This window comes from Alligator mississippiensis, chromosome 4 (genome assembly GCF_030867095.1).
Source record: "Alligator mississippiensis isolate rAllMis1 chromosome 4, rAllMis1, whole genome shotgun sequence".
NCBI classification, from domain to species: Eukaryota; Metazoa; Chordata; order Crocodylia; family Alligatoridae; genus Alligator; species Alligator mississippiensis.
Genome location: NC_081827.1, coordinates 70,221,555 through 70,236,784, shown reverse-complemented (window position 1 = coordinate 70,236,784; position 15,230 = coordinate 70,221,555). Strand labels below are relative to the sequence as shown.

Sequence of the window (15,230 nt, the reverse complement as noted above, 5' to 3'; positions counted from 1 at the left end):
AGTGGTCCCTGGGCTGCAGGGGGGGGGAGGGGGGGAGGAAGGGGTCTGGTGCTTCCCTTTGCAGCAATGGCAGCCCTCCCCCCCCTCCCCCCGGCAGCAACCACCTGCAGGCACCCAGCTCAGGTAGTCGGGGGGGGCACCACAGCCATGGAGGGAAGCACTATGCACCCACACAGCTCAGGCAAGCAGGCAGGCTCCAGGGAGAAAACAAAGATCAGGCTCACCACTTTTCTTGGGCAGAGCATGCTTTCCCGGGCTGCTGCCAGGCTGCCTGCAAGGCTTCCTACAGAGCTGCACGAAGCCTGGTGCTTCATTCCACAGCTCGAAGGAGCTTTAGTTTGCTGTGCCCCAAGTCATTTAAGGCACATTATGCTGCAGAATTTCCTACAGCGCCTGGAATTAATACGCAATACACCGCCGAGGCCATTACATCATTAAAGCAGTGCAAAAGTGCAAAGTGTAGTGCTTTAAAGTGTAGTGCACACACCCCCCTCATTTTGTCTATACATGGTAAAAGATATCCAGATGGGGAGGAAAGATTTACATTTTCTCCTCAAGTTCTTTTATTTACCAGTTAGCCCAATGTTTTTTTTTAATTGGGAAAATCTTAAGAGTCATTCAAGTTTCAGAGCAACACAAGTCACAAAGGGCACCTATACACGAGTGTGGAGGCTGCTCTGACATGCTGGAATTCCAGCGCATCAGAGCAGACTCAATTAATCAAGTTTGCTGGAGCGTGGCTCTCACACTCCTGCTGCCTCTTGTGTCTCTTGTATTAGCATCCTCACCTTTAGAAATAGCGGCGGGGGTGCTTGAACTAAAGTTCATTTGATGAGCTTTATTTTGTCAACCCCCACTGCTATTTTAAATACAGGGGTGCTGATACAGGAAGTGTGGTGGCACTTCAATTAGACAGGCTCTCAGAGCCACTCTAATTAAAGCACCCCCCCCCCCCCCACACACACCTGGAGCATGTGTAAAAGTGCCCAAAGGGCTGACCTCTTGAATGTAGTGCGTCATAACCGTCACAAAGTTTACTCCTGCAGAAAGCACAAGGGTGCCAAATATGTGGAGGCTCAAGGGCCCAGGCCTCCCTCAGGAAGTTGGCCGTTACCTGAAATACATAAAACCTTCCATGTGTAATCATCTTAGCCCCCTCCCCCTCACCAGCAAAAATAAAAGTCAGTGCCTATAATAAGAACTACTTGCTATTTTCTCATGGCAATGATTTAAAAACAACTTGGACCAACATGAAAAACTGGTTTCAAAGGAGGAAGTGCCCCTACATTAATGCTGACCACTGTGAACCTGAATGCCTGTTTGTGCCTTAATTTATAATGGCCATCTCCTAAGATGGGAAGGTCTACCCTCATCCCAAGGCCTTTGCAGATCTGGGTCCTGGACTTCAGTACTGGCTGCTCCTTTTACATCACTTCAAATCCAGCATCTCCTTCCTTGAGGACTCAATACTCTTTTTCCAGGGCTAAATTCCCAGATGTAGCACTGCAAAGATCTTTTCTTTTAGGGCTAAGGTGGGAAGCAATGCTAGCACAGCTTTGAAAAAGGATACGTCTACGTTGAAGAACTGAGCTATTCACCTAGTTCAGATACCAGAAGCAACTTCTCAGGAAGCACCTTTACTAGCACCCAACAGTAAGCTCCATGATGCTGCTAACTGCTACACTACACTACTCTGCAGTCTGTCATGTATAATATAGTGAGACCTGATCCACAGGGTTAAATGACTCAGACTACATTACTATAGCCCTTGCAAGCACTCATGCCCTGGTAGCCTGATTCATAGATTCATAGATTCTAGGGTCAGAAGGGACCTCAATAGATCGAGTCTGACCCCCTGTGGATTCACAAATCCACAGGCCCAGACAGAATGCACCCGAGAGTATTGAAGGAGCTGGCAGACATCATTGCACCCCCCTTGGCAAAGATATTTGAAAATTCGTGGCATTTGGGCAAGATCCCAGAAGACTAGAAAAAAGCCAACGTAGTCCCTATCTTCAAGAAAGGGAGGAGGGATGACCCGGGAATTATAGACCAATCAGTCTGATGTCCATCCCTGGAAAAATCCTGGAGAAAATTGTCAAGGGATCCATCAACACCAGGCAAGCTTCTGAAGGCCAGCCAATATGGCTTTGTGACTTGCAGGTCTTGCCTGACCAAACTTGTTTTCTTCTATGACCAGGTGACATGAGCCCTGGACAAGGGAGATGACATGGATGTCAATATGTGGATCTCAAGAAAGCTTTTAACCTAGTTCCCCATGATGTCCTCATGGCTAAGCTGGGGAACTGTGGCCTTGGTCATCTTATGATCCAATGCCTAGGTAAATGGCTACGGGGTTGGACCCAAAGAATACTAATTGACAGGAGCAAATCAATGTGGTGCAGTGTGACCAGTGGAGTTCCTTAGGGCTCGGTACTTGGGCCGGTACTCTTTAACATCTCCATTAATGATCTGGAGTCGGGAGAGAGATGCGAATTAGCAAAGTTTGGGGATGACACCAAATTATGAGGGAGGGCGGTCACACCACAGGACAGGCTGGGGATACAGGCTAACTTGGACATACTGTCAAGGTGGACTGACCCAAACCTGATGGACTTCAATGTAGAGAAGCATAAGGTTCTGCACCTCAGTAGGAAGATCCCTCATTATGCTTACAAGCTTGGCAGTGCTATGCTTGCTAGCACCCTGACTGAAAGAGACTTGGGGGGTCCTGACTGACCACAAGATGAATATAAGTCACCAATGCGATGCTGTGTCTGTCAAAGCAAACCAAACTCTGGTGTTCATCTACCGATGCACCGATTGTTCAGTGCCCAATTCTTAGGCCAAGATGAATGTTGGAATTAACATCATGTGAACACTAAATTCTAACTGCTAATGATTTTAAAGTGGGGGAGTAGAGAGAAAGGCAAGTCCTTCCTCTTTTGACATTACAGTGCCGTCAGCTACCAAATGCCACTTTGGCCCATCAAACTGTTACCAATTTAAATGCATCTTACACATAACATATACATAATGTATACTGTATATAAATAATCACAGAAGACATCTATGTGACTAATTTCATGCATAACATAAGGGCATACAAACAGATTTATACACATACAAAAATGTATATATTATGAACACATACATATTGTATACATAAAAAATAAGGTAATGTAATAATATATGACTTAATTTCTCTCTCTCACACACATTCACACTCGCACACAATCTAGCAAAAAGAATCTGAAAGAATTCCTCCCAGTCCCCCACTAAAAGTAATTTTCTTCTTAGTGAACTACTTGTGAATTGTATCTCTTGATTTGAGTACTTGGAAAATGTAGCCCTTATTTTATATAGAACTTCCATTTTTGTGGCAGTAAAATTATTTTCTACACCCACAGAAAATACCATGTTGTAACAGGATCCAGTACTTTCATAGATTTTCATAGACATTAGGGCTGGAAGGGACCTCGGAAGATCATCAAGTCCAGCCCCCTGCCCAAAGGGCAGGAAGTCAGCTGGGGTCATAGGATCCCAGCAAGATAAGCATCCAGTTTGATCTTGAAGGTGTTCAGTGTAGACGCTTGAACCACCTCCGGTGGCAGGCTGTTCCAGACCTTGGGGGCTCGAACAGTAAAGAAATTCTTATGTCCAGCCTGAAAAGGTCTTGTAGTAGTTTATGACCATTCGACCTAGTCATCCCTTGGGGCGCTCTGGTGAACAAACGTTCCCCCAGATACTGGTGGTCACCCCTGATAAACTTATAGGTGGCCATCAGATCACCCCTGAGCCTGCGCTTTTCCAGGCTCAAGAGCCCCAGGGCTCTCAGCCTGTCATCGTAGGGTCTGCTTCCCTGACCTCTGATCATGCGCGTGGCTCTTCTCTGGACTCTCTCAAGTTTCTCCACATCCTTTTTGAATTGTGGAGCCCAAAACTGGATGCAGTACTCCAGCTGCGGCCTCACTAAGGCCGAGTACAAGGGGAGAATGACATCCCGGGATTTGCTTGAGAAGCATCTATGGATGCAAGCCAGCGTTTTGGTCGCTTTACTAGCCACAGCATCGCACTGCAGGCTCACGTTCATCTTGTGGTCAATGATGACCCCCAAGTCTCTTTCTTCCATAGTGCTAGCCAACATAGCACTGTCGAGCCTATAAGGATGCTGCGGGTTTTTCTGCCCAAGGTGGAGAACCTTGCATTTATTGGCGTTGAACACCATCAGATTCTCGTCCGCCCACTTGCTGAGCCTGTCCAGGTCAGCCTGGATCACCCACCTGTCTTCTGGTGTGGATACTTTGCCCCAAAGTTTGGTGTCATCGGCGAACTTGGCCAGTCCACTTCTGACTCCAGTGTCCACATCATTAATGAAGATGTTGAACAGTATGGGTCCAAGGACAGAGCCTTGGGGGACCCCACTGGTCACAGGACACCATGATGAGTGTCTTGTTTTAATATTTGTTATAGTAATATTTGTAATTTATTATTTGTTACCTCACCCTCCACCAAAACCAGTCATAGAATCATAGAAAATTAGGGTTAGAAGAGACCTCAGGAGGTCATTTAGTCCAACCCCTGCTCAAGCAGGACCATCTCCAACTAGATCATCCCACACAAGGCTTTGTCAAGCTGGATCTTAAAAACCTCCAAGATGGAGATTCCACAACCTCTCAGGGCAACCTGCTCCAGTGCTTTTACTACCCTGCTAGTGAAAAAGTTTTTCCTAATATCTAACTTAAATTTCCCAGGAAGAATTGGAAGTCCTCACACAGTCAATTCATTGCTCATTGTAACTGAGGGTTAAGATATTAGCTGCTCTCATCTTCACCTTATATCATTAAATCATGACTAGTTAGTGAGAAGTATGGATCTTTCTTATTATGATGTGAAAACACAGTGGCCAGAGTCTTTAAGATATATGAGTACTTAAAGATGCAAGTCAATACCTAATGGGATTTTCAAAACCATACCAATTTGCAGTTGGTGCTAGGCACCTCAGCTCTTTTGAAGACATCAGTTGGTACTTATATGCCTCTTTAGACACCTAAATATCTTTAAAAAAATTGTCTTCAAATCTTTATTCTTAATAAAAAAATGAAAGCAGAGTCTCAGTAACAAGTTTTTGGTTCTACTTACTCTCCTCCTTAGCCTTCATTTTCTGGTAACTTAGAACTTTTCTTTTTGTTTGATGAATTGGACAGCAATATATATTGTCACAAGGCAAGATATCACAGAAATTCACTTCAGGGATCACACCAACAGGTGGTATGCTTGGAGAAATTGTGCTCCCATGAAGTGCTGCAAAAGAACAACAAACTAATTGGTGATGCTGTTTGTTTCTTGACTTTTTTGCAGCACTGCAATTGCAGGCATATCAACCATTTATTGGAAGCATAAATATAGTACCTGCCATAGTGGTGGAGGGAGGCAGGATAACAGAAGTTGTAACATTGCTGTAAGAGAAAAAATATTTCATTAAAAAAAATGAATACAGGCATTCTCTACTGAAATATAAGCAATAATAATATTACTACTTGCCTGAAAATGGGGCTTGGCCTTCCCTTGGTTTTGCCTTGGTCTTGTATGCTAAGTGCATAAATGGTGGATATTGTCAAAACACTGTAAAAAAAAATTGCATAGATTGATACCTCTCATCTCATGAACTCTATTACAAACATAATCTTAACTTCAAGGGTGACCTGATTCAGGAACCACTAAAGTCAATGCAAAGATTCTCATTAAGATTAATGGTGTGATCTAGGACCCATTAACACAAGAACCCACAATTTTGATCTTTTCCTTTCTGAGGAATGGTTGAAGTAATGTATTTAAAAAAAAAAAAAAAGAGTTTCTCCGATGTAGCAGAGACAGGACTATTGTAAATTCCGTAGGAAACATGCTTAATTTTCCCCTTTAAAATTACTGCAGCAATAACACGAAATATTGCAGTAAGTAAAAGTATTATAAAATGTGTTGTTCTGAACAGGGATGGCTGTTGTCCCTGTTTTGCATGAATGCTTCATGATTATAGAAGTATTCTGACAATGCTGCATTTATAGCATACAGGTATTCATGTTATTAATTTGGAAATATTCTATGCTCTGAATAATAAGAATGAAAAGAAAAAGCTACATTCATTTTTGCAGCAATTCCTTCAAGCAGTTCCAAATTCTAATTTAAAGTGTTTCTTCCAAACCAAAGCTAACTTTGAGAATCTAATTTTTTAAAACATGAGTAGAAAGAATAAACAATCAATTTGTTGAGATATTTTTCCTACCATAGTGCCATAATAACCACCAAAGCTATTACAGTCATCTGGAAAATCCTGTTGGAGCATGAATCTCTCTTGCCAGAAATGCAAACCTAGAAAAAGTTTTTAGTAGACATAAAATAGTCTGTAACATGTAGCTGCCTACTAGATGGCTAATAAATTGCTAATAAAGCTAATTTTGTCTAAAAATGCTGATATACTTCTCTTGACAGCAGGGTAGCAGAAATACTATACAATATGTGAGCTCAGGAAAATGGAAGAATAGGAAAAGAAAGCAGGCAAAAAAAAAAACATGGAACTGGTATTGTTCATGGAAAAAGCTACTTTTTTACTCATCTCCCCAGTGTGGAAGTAAATTTAAGTCAAATAAAGAAATTAATTGGGAATGCCAACATCTAGATATGAGGGACCTCTAGTATGCATTCTGATCAAGGTAAACAAATGAACATCAGCATTTCAAGCAAGGAAAAAGAAGTGTTTCAAAACATGATCTTTATTGGATAAATAGTATATGTTTTGTCCCGTCAGCCAGAGCTGCACACTGGCACCAGTGATAACAGAAGACAGAAGTACAAAGTGTGCAGGGACAGATTCAGAGGGGTGCAGTGCAAGGCTGGATTAACCTTTTAGTGGGCCCTAGGCAAAAAAACTTGTGGGCCCTGGGCCAGTTGAGTCCCCCCTCCCCACCTCAGCACTCCTACCTGTGGGGAGCAGGGCTTGGAGCTGCTGCTAGGAAGCAGCCACTGCAGTGGCAAAGCCAGTGGAGTGGAGGAGAAGGGAGGCAGACAGGGCCATTTTTGCCACTGCTACGGAGAGAAGGACCAGGGCTCCCTGCAGCTCAGGTCCCTAGGCATGTGCCTAGTTTGCCTATGCATTAATCCAGCCCCGGCATAGTGGTGTGGCTGTATCCCCCTTTCTGACCACACAGCAGGAGTAGCAACTGGGGACTTTATCCCTGAAGAAGGTAAGAACCCCCTTCCAACTCTTCCCTTTCATGCTTAGAAGGCACGTCATTTACCCTCCCCCCCCCCTGCTCCCTCCCAGCCCTCACCTGCTGCTTCTACTGTCCCAGGGGCAAGAGAAGCTCTTTTCCTACTCCACATGGGCTACACAGGAGCGGGGGTCAGCCTGGGGCAGCAGCAGTGGCAGGTGGGTTCTCCCTCACTGCACGGTTCCCCCTGGGTGCTCCCTACCAGCACAGGAGCAGGCCTGGGGAGGAAAAACCTCCCTGTCCACCACCAACATAACTGCCACTGTCCCTGGCTAAGCCCAGGTCCTGTGCCACCTGGCTGAATGGCTCTGGAACACCCCTCACCCCCAGACCAGTGGCAGCAGCAGATGAAGGAGTAGGGGAAGAGGAGGTGAGAAGTCATACCTGCTTTGGGGACTTAAAAAGTCCCCAGTTGCTCCTCTCATGATGCAGTCAGCCTACCCCAGTTGGAGGGGTAGGGAATGAGTCAGGGAGGGGGTGTTCAGCCACCCCCTCAATACCAGTTGCTGCTCCTGCACCCTGCTTTTCAAAGTTCTGGATCTGCTTCTGAAAGGGTGAGCAGCCTGAAGGGCAGGAGATATTGTACTGAAGTAACTCAACGCATATCTTCTGACTTTGTCAGTCTCTTGCAATGAGACTGTATCAGAATGCAGAGAACACAACTATTACAAACTAAGCCCTATGGCTGTACCTCTCACATGCTTTTCAAACTCCACAACCTCTCCCATCACAAAGCTTGGAACTATTTCTGATTTCCAAGGAATAAACATTTTTCCCCCAAAATCAGTAATGCTTGTATTAGAATCATACATACGCTCTCTTTGATTGTTCTTTTCCTTTGCTGCAGCAGCTGATTATGCAACACTAAATAATCTTAGTTAAGGAATTCTGATTGCCTCTACTTCTATTTTAGAGATATTAATATAATTTTCAATGCAACTAAAAATAGATTTTAACAGGGTATAATATATGCCTATAAAAAGCCCTTTAGCATATTGAAATTATTTCCTCTAAATATTAAAAGTGTTTGTGCTTAAACCTTACCAAAAAAACCCCTCTTTCACTCTTTCTCCCTCTCTCCCCCTTTCTCTCTCTCTCTCCACACATTTAATTTTACTCACCTTGCTGGGTTTTATAGAAACTGATTTTCTTGAGGGTAGAAGACTAGCAGGTCGACTGAATTTGCTGTAATGTACAAAAACTCATTACCATTCAAATACTTCAGCAAGTAATAAATGGAAAAGGGATTTTTTCAAGATGGATTTTAATGTCACTTGCTTTTGTGATGATAACATTTAAAAAGAAAAAAAATTAAAAGGGCTGTTAGATTCATTTTCAAGAACAAAAGCCTCTAGTTAACTTGCTCAGGTGAATATTATTAAATGCTAAATTTAATTTAAAAGAAAACCTTAAAAAAAAAAGAGAGATTTAGAAATATGAAATGCACATCATTTTCTCATAGAAATAGTAATGAATTTTTGCTTCATAAACGAGGCTTTTGTGAAGTTCTCTAAACAGCAATTTCCAAGTTATGAGGCTATAACAAGAGCTATTCTTGTATCATGTTCTTAGAATACAGAACTCCCAGAAGCAATCACTACTGAGCTACCATTTCAAATATGGAGATATTACTTTTAAGTGACTTAAGAAATGAGAAAGCTTGCACGTACTGCACATGACCTGAATTATAAAAACTGGAAGAAAGCACACCTAGAATTGAACTGGAGTCCACTGTCAGACTAAAATAGCTTTAACTTGTACCAGACCAAGGATGCATTATCAAATCCCTTAACAGAACCATGAGAAAATACCCTGGAGCTGATATGAGGATACCTGACTGTGCTCTTTTCACTGACTGTTGACTTTAAACTGCTTATCCGTTTCAGCTTGGCCAGTTTTCTATTCCACAGTTCCAATTCTTCTATCCTGATTTCAAGGTTGTTAGTTAGTTTACAAAGCTGCTTAACTGCACCAATGTTCTCCATAAAGATCTGATCCTGAAGATCAAACAAAAACAAGAGAGGTACACAGAGTGCATTAATCAATGAGATTTGACATCCCCTTACAGATATGTTTAGAGCCCACCCATCCAAAGAGGACTGAAGTATTTAAGATGCAAACAAGTTAATACAACATAAAAATGCAAGGCCTCTTGGGGACTATAAAATCGTCTTGCTAGATTGCTAACTTGAGTTGTAAAAGTGCTTATGTTCAATTTGCAGTAAATTGGAAATGAGCTCTTGAATAAGCAAGTGAATGAACTGAAGGACTGTGTAGGCTAGGGGTGTCAAAGATGGGCAGGCTGGATCCAGCCCTCAGAGCTGGATCTGGCCTGCAGATTTTTACTCTGACTGTGGCTGTGATGGGGGACCTTCCCATGGCAACAGCCAAGTGCCTGGGCAAGACTCACAGTGCTGGAGCCTCAGCAACACTGCAGTGTATTCCCATGGAAGCAGCAAAGTGCCTGTGATGCCAGAATTTTTCCCATGGTGCTGCTGGGGCTCCAGCACTGAGATGCTCTACCAGGCACTTGGTGCAGCAGTGGGAAGAAGCCACAGTGCTGCTGGGGCTCCAGTGCTATAGATCTCACCTGGGCATTTGATTGCAGTGGTGCTGGAGCCCCAGCAGCACTGTAGGAAGAAGCCTGGCACCATGGCTTATTCCTGTAGTGGCAGCCACGTGCTTGGGATGCTGGACCTCTTCCTGACAGGTCCCAGACCATCTGGAATGAGCATTGCATGTGTTGAACTTGGCATGGTGGGTTGGCTGTGGGCCTAATCCAGTCTGTGGAGTCCACCCTGCACCATTCATCTAGCCTGTGGACCACTGCTGCTTTGGTCTGTGGGCATCCATGAGTTTGATACCCCTGTTGCAGGTCATAGTCAAAGATTTGTTTTGAATAACAGTGGGCTGAATTAGAAAAATTAAAAAGCGCAAGGGTAGACATCCACACTTGGATTTATGCTATTTTAGCTGCACCCTGCTCCAGAAACTGCTAGCAAAAACCATATTCTGTTGCATAAGAGGAGGGTGGGCAAGCTGCTCCATTATGTGTTGTTGCTATGTACTGAACATGAATTCCCCTGGTCTCCAAGGCTAAGGACAGAAGTTACATATGTCATCAGAAACTGGTTTAAATTTGTAACGGGGCAGAAGCTCAGTGCATATAAACCAGTTTCAAAATGGCTGAAACTTGTTTAAAATAAACCTGGTTGAATATAGTATCAGATTTAACTGATTTGGATCAAACCAGTTTATGAAACTTCTGCCCCAGACCCCTTCCTGGTTCAAGTTAAATCAGTCCCCAGCATCCCAGCATGCTTTGCAGCCCTGGGCTAGGCTGTGCTGTCTGCTCCAGCAGAGAAGGGTTAGGGGCAGAATGGGGGGAGGTAGAGACTATTCCCCCCTACCCTCCCAAGGCAAACCCTGGCTGGGGGCTGGGGCCAGGGAGGGGTTAAACCTCCTTTCCCCCAAGTACAGAGCTGCCCCTACCCTAAATTTACTGCTGGCTGTGACTATGGACTACAAATCCCAGATGCACCTGGAAGCAGGAAGAGGAAGTAATGAGCAACCCTTTAGAGTCTTCCTGCTGTGATTCTGGACTGCAAATCCCAGAGACCTCTGGGATTCATGCAAGAAGAGGAAGCAAGTATAGTCCATGCTGGCTACGTGCCAGAGAGCCATGCTCTAGCACCCCCTGACTCCTGGCCTGAGTCACTGCAGGCATGTAACTGCAAAAAATAAATGTCTGTTCACTTGTTAGCATAAACAATGCATGCTCCTGGTGGCTGGAGGGGCATGGCAGCAGCGGGAGCATGGTGGCGGCAGCAGAAGCGTGGTGGCAGTAACTGGGGAGCTCCCACAGATGCCACCAGTGCTGTGGGGGGGGAGGGGTGGTGAGCGCTGACCAGGGGCAAGCGGGAGGGGGATGGCGAGTGGCAACTGCTCGCAGGCAATACCGACAATGTCAATGGCGCCTTTTTGTTGAGGGTGCACTGCCACACTCAGGGGGTGCATGTGCACCCCCTCCGCATTTCCAGTGCTTATTAGTCAGTTTAATCTCTGCAGTTTAGAGTAACCTGCAAAGACTAAATCGATTCAGCCTTGGGTTTTTTGACCATCTGTACTTAGCCAGGGAGCAGGTCTACATCACTTTCACAGTGTTCCTCCAAGCACTGCCAGGCAGTGTGCACCAACAACCAGCTTCTGCTCTACGTGGCCAAAACCTGTGCAGTCTTCCTCAGGGTGTCTTCTACTGCCACTCTCAAGCACGCTTAGGCAGAGTTCTCAAGGACAGTGGCAGGAGACATCCTCAGAGCAGCTTCACTGCATCACATCCATACTCTGGCATGTGCAGAGCAAGAGTGAGCAGGCAAGGTTATACTTTGTGGTGGTGGTGGTCTTGGAAGCACCATGAAAATAATACAGACATGACCTCAGAGACAGGGAGAACAAGTGAGCACAATCATTGGACAAATGGATTGTTCACATTTCATCATGGATGGGACTAGGAAAGTATTTAATTATGATGGCCCCAATGGCTCCATATAGACTCTACAATCATCATCTTCCATGATCTTTCTGCATTCTGGCTGACTTGTTATTCAGCCCATAACAGAAACTCCCTTTTATTTTTTCAGTACAAATTTCACCCAGTACCAGTAATCAACTTTCCCCTTGACTCCCTCTCACCCTTTATGCTACCAAACCTACAATTGGGCAGGTTGCCAACATTCTCCCAGGTATCACCCACCTACACATATCCATTTCTAAACTGAAATTGCCATAGGCCCATGCCAATAGCATGATGAAAGCATGGGGTTTTTGCTGTTTTTTTAACCATCTTAGAACTGCTTTCCCATGCTAGGCATAATTGGAATGAAGCAATTATTGTGGTAAATGTTGCTGGACTGCTGGAGGTATATTCAAGTTATGCAGAAACAAGTGCATAGCTTCACTTTTTAAAGCTTCACTTCATTATAAATAGGGTCAGGAACTGGTCAATTGACCAGTCAAATATTTTCAACAGACTGGTCAATTGACTGCATATTTTTTAACCAGTCAAAGATTATAGCTATTTTAGAGGAAAAAATACATTTTTTGTAGTTTTCATGACACAACTATGATTTTTAAAAAAAATTTTCACACATTTCTTAATGGAAAAATTGTACTGTGTATTATTTGGACATAATGGCAATTTTAAAAATTTTTTTACTGGTATTTGACTGGTCAACTGACCAAATTTTGTTTGACCACTCAAACACCCAGCCCTAATTATAAATATCAAGTGCATTTAAAAAAGTGATGACTGCATTCTACAGAACTGTACATTGTTTAGCATAAAGAAAACCAGAGCGAGGCAACAGGTGGTAAATTGTGAAATGGACCACTTCTAGGAGACCTACAGTATGTTTACTGACAAGTGACTTCAAAATAGCCTCATGTGCTTAGAACTGTGAAATCAATTATACGGTCACTTGTCCACATATCAATGATATGAAGCTATTGTCCTTTCTATTCTCCTCAAATCATGCATGAATCTTTCCTAGGTAGCTTGAAGCAACCAAGAAAATGACTCACCTAGCAAAATGAAAAAGTGTTTTCTGTGGAAGAAAGGGCAGATTAGGATTAGTGACTCACTGAAGAGAAGGAAGGTACTGAATACAAACTGGACTAACTACTTTTCCTATCCTATGAAATTCCTCTCTCAACAATTAATGTATAAATAATTAAATATCAATAGGAGATGACTTTCACTAGAGTCTTTCACATCCCAGGTGAGTGGCTAATCTGATTAGGGAAACAGAAACCCTCATCCCAAATTAGCTAATACCCAGTGGTCTGGGTTGTGTGTAGGACATCAAAGTCCCTGCCCTAATTAATATTTAATTATTTGTATCAAATGAACAGTTCCAACAGAAGCAATTGAAAGAAATCCATGCCAAACTAGCCAACAGTTGACCACCATGGCACTCACCTGAGCCAAGTTTCCTGTCTCTGCTCTGCATGGTTTAGACCAGATCAGCAACTTGAAGTTCAGTCACCCATATTACAGACAAGTGCTCTAATTATTGGCTGTTTTGGGGAGGGCTGCTTTCTGTATGTAGACCAGATTCCCCTGAAAAACCCCAAAACTCTAAATTCAACACATCTTCAGAATGGTAGACTTCTGTCTTCCAAAGAATTTACTGAAAACAGTACAAAATACATGTCTACAAGAGGCCCAAACGTCTGCCAAAAGAGGTACAGGTCATGGTTACTGGTCAGTTAGTCAGTGTGTGTATAATTGCTGAGCCATGTAATAGTGTCCTCAGTGGCCATGTACAGTTCCTGTAGACTACCACTGAATTTAGTCAGCAGGCAGTCATCGACAATATGCGACATGGTGTGTGTTTTACCACAGCTATAGTCTGGATTGTCGTGAAGACCCCACTGGTGGAGGTTGGCTGCAGATAGACTTTGCCCTGTCTGGAACCTATTCAGCAAGGCCCACTGACAGCATGGCAGGTTAAAGCCAGGTGGGAAGACTGTAGAATCTATGGTAAGGAACTTGTTCGGTGGTAATGTTGACCTCCATACCTCATACCAGAGGGTCTCCGCTGTGCAGTCTGGGTGCAGCAGTTTGGACTACAGTGGGTGTTGTGATGATAGACATGCAGCAAGTGGATTTAAGAGATAGTCGTACAGGCTTGGATTGGCATAGATCTTCTCCAGTAGCTTGCTTGTTGCAACTTCCTATTGGATATAAGGGGGAACAATGTTGCTCAGGACTGGGAGCCATGGCCAAGGGATCAATCAAAGAGTTCCCAAAATGATGCATATCATTGAATGTAGCTGCACATAAACGAATTTGGTGTGTGATGACCAGTTCCAGACTGGTGTGCAGTACTCTGCCATCGAGTACAAGATGGCAAGAACTGACATCCTTAGGGTTGAGGCTCTTGCACCCCATGATGACCCAAGCCAGCTTGTTAAGGAGACTGCTGAGCAGCTTAACTTTCATGGCTGTTTTTTTCAAGCATTCACTGTAGCTCAATGTCCAGCCTAGCATCATGCCCAAGTAGATGGGTTGTGCTTCCTGCCTCAGCCTTGGACCATTCAGGTAGGTGTTCAGCTCCTGGGCAGCATTGGCATAGGGTAGGTGGAAAATTCTGGAAATTATCTTACTGATGTTTGGCTGGAGGTGCCAAGTCTTGCAATAGTTGGTTAGGTATGTGACACCACTGTTCAAAGTGTGTTCTAGCATAAAGAAAATCTGAGCTTGGAATCTACAGCAGATATCATCAGCATCAATGAATTTCTATGACTGGGTTTGTGGCAGGTCACTGATATAGAGGTTGTACAAGGTCAGAGCAAGGACAAATCCCTAAGGTAGTCCGTTGGTCTATCTTCTCCAAGTGCTCATCTTCTCACCCACGTTCACCCTGAACCATCTCTTGCAAAGGAGCAGTTTGACAATGTCAGTCACTCATGCTGGTAGGACCCTTGCTATTTTTACAAGCAGACCAGAGTGCCAAACAGCATTGTATACTACTGTGTGGTCAAGGAAAAAGTGCCTGTCTTGAGCTTCCTTTTAAAACTGTTTTCAGTGAATGTTCCTAGTGCAAGTACTCGCTCATACAGACTTTGACCAGACACACTGGACCAGAACCTATCCAGAGCCCTTCACAGTTCTTGAACTTAATAAGGTTTTGAACAGCATCAAGTCTGACACTGCCCCAGGCTATGACAACATCTCCCCTGAGTTCCTGAAGCATCTTGGCCCATGTGCTCATTCTTGGTTGGTTCAATTTTTCACAAGGGTAATATGCAAAGGAAAGCTGCCAAAGATCTGGCGTGTGTCAAAAGTCATTGGCCTCCCAAAACCAGGATAAGATCTAATCAATGTGTCAAGCTACTGCCTGATAATCACTGCTGTGTGTTTTCAAGTCCTGGAGCACTTGATTCTACAGTGCATACTCC

General features: G+C 43.9%; 1 protein-coding gene across 1 annotated transcript in view; it reads right to left on the bottom strand.

Annotated features, from left to right (window-relative positions):
• The window catches only part of MYRFL (myelin regulatory factor like), a 68,969-nt gene that overhangs the window by 16,559 nt on the left and 37,180 nt on the right, over window positions 1-15,230 (bottom strand). Inside the window, exons 13-18 of the mRNA XM_059726081.1 lie at window positions 9,102-9,265; window positions 8,390-8,453; window positions 6,284-6,369; window positions 5,563-5,625; window positions 5,413-5,459; window positions 5,143-5,304 (exon numbers count right to left, since the gene is read on the bottom strand). Coding sequence (XP_059582064.1) covers window positions 5,143-5,304; window positions 5,413-5,459; window positions 5,563-5,625; window positions 6,284-6,369; window positions 8,390-8,453; window positions 9,102-9,265 — 586 coding nt within the window. The remainder of the gene's footprint in view (window positions 1-5,142; window positions 5,305-5,412; window positions 5,460-5,562; window positions 5,626-6,283; window positions 6,370-8,389; window positions 8,454-9,101; window positions 9,266-15,230) is intronic.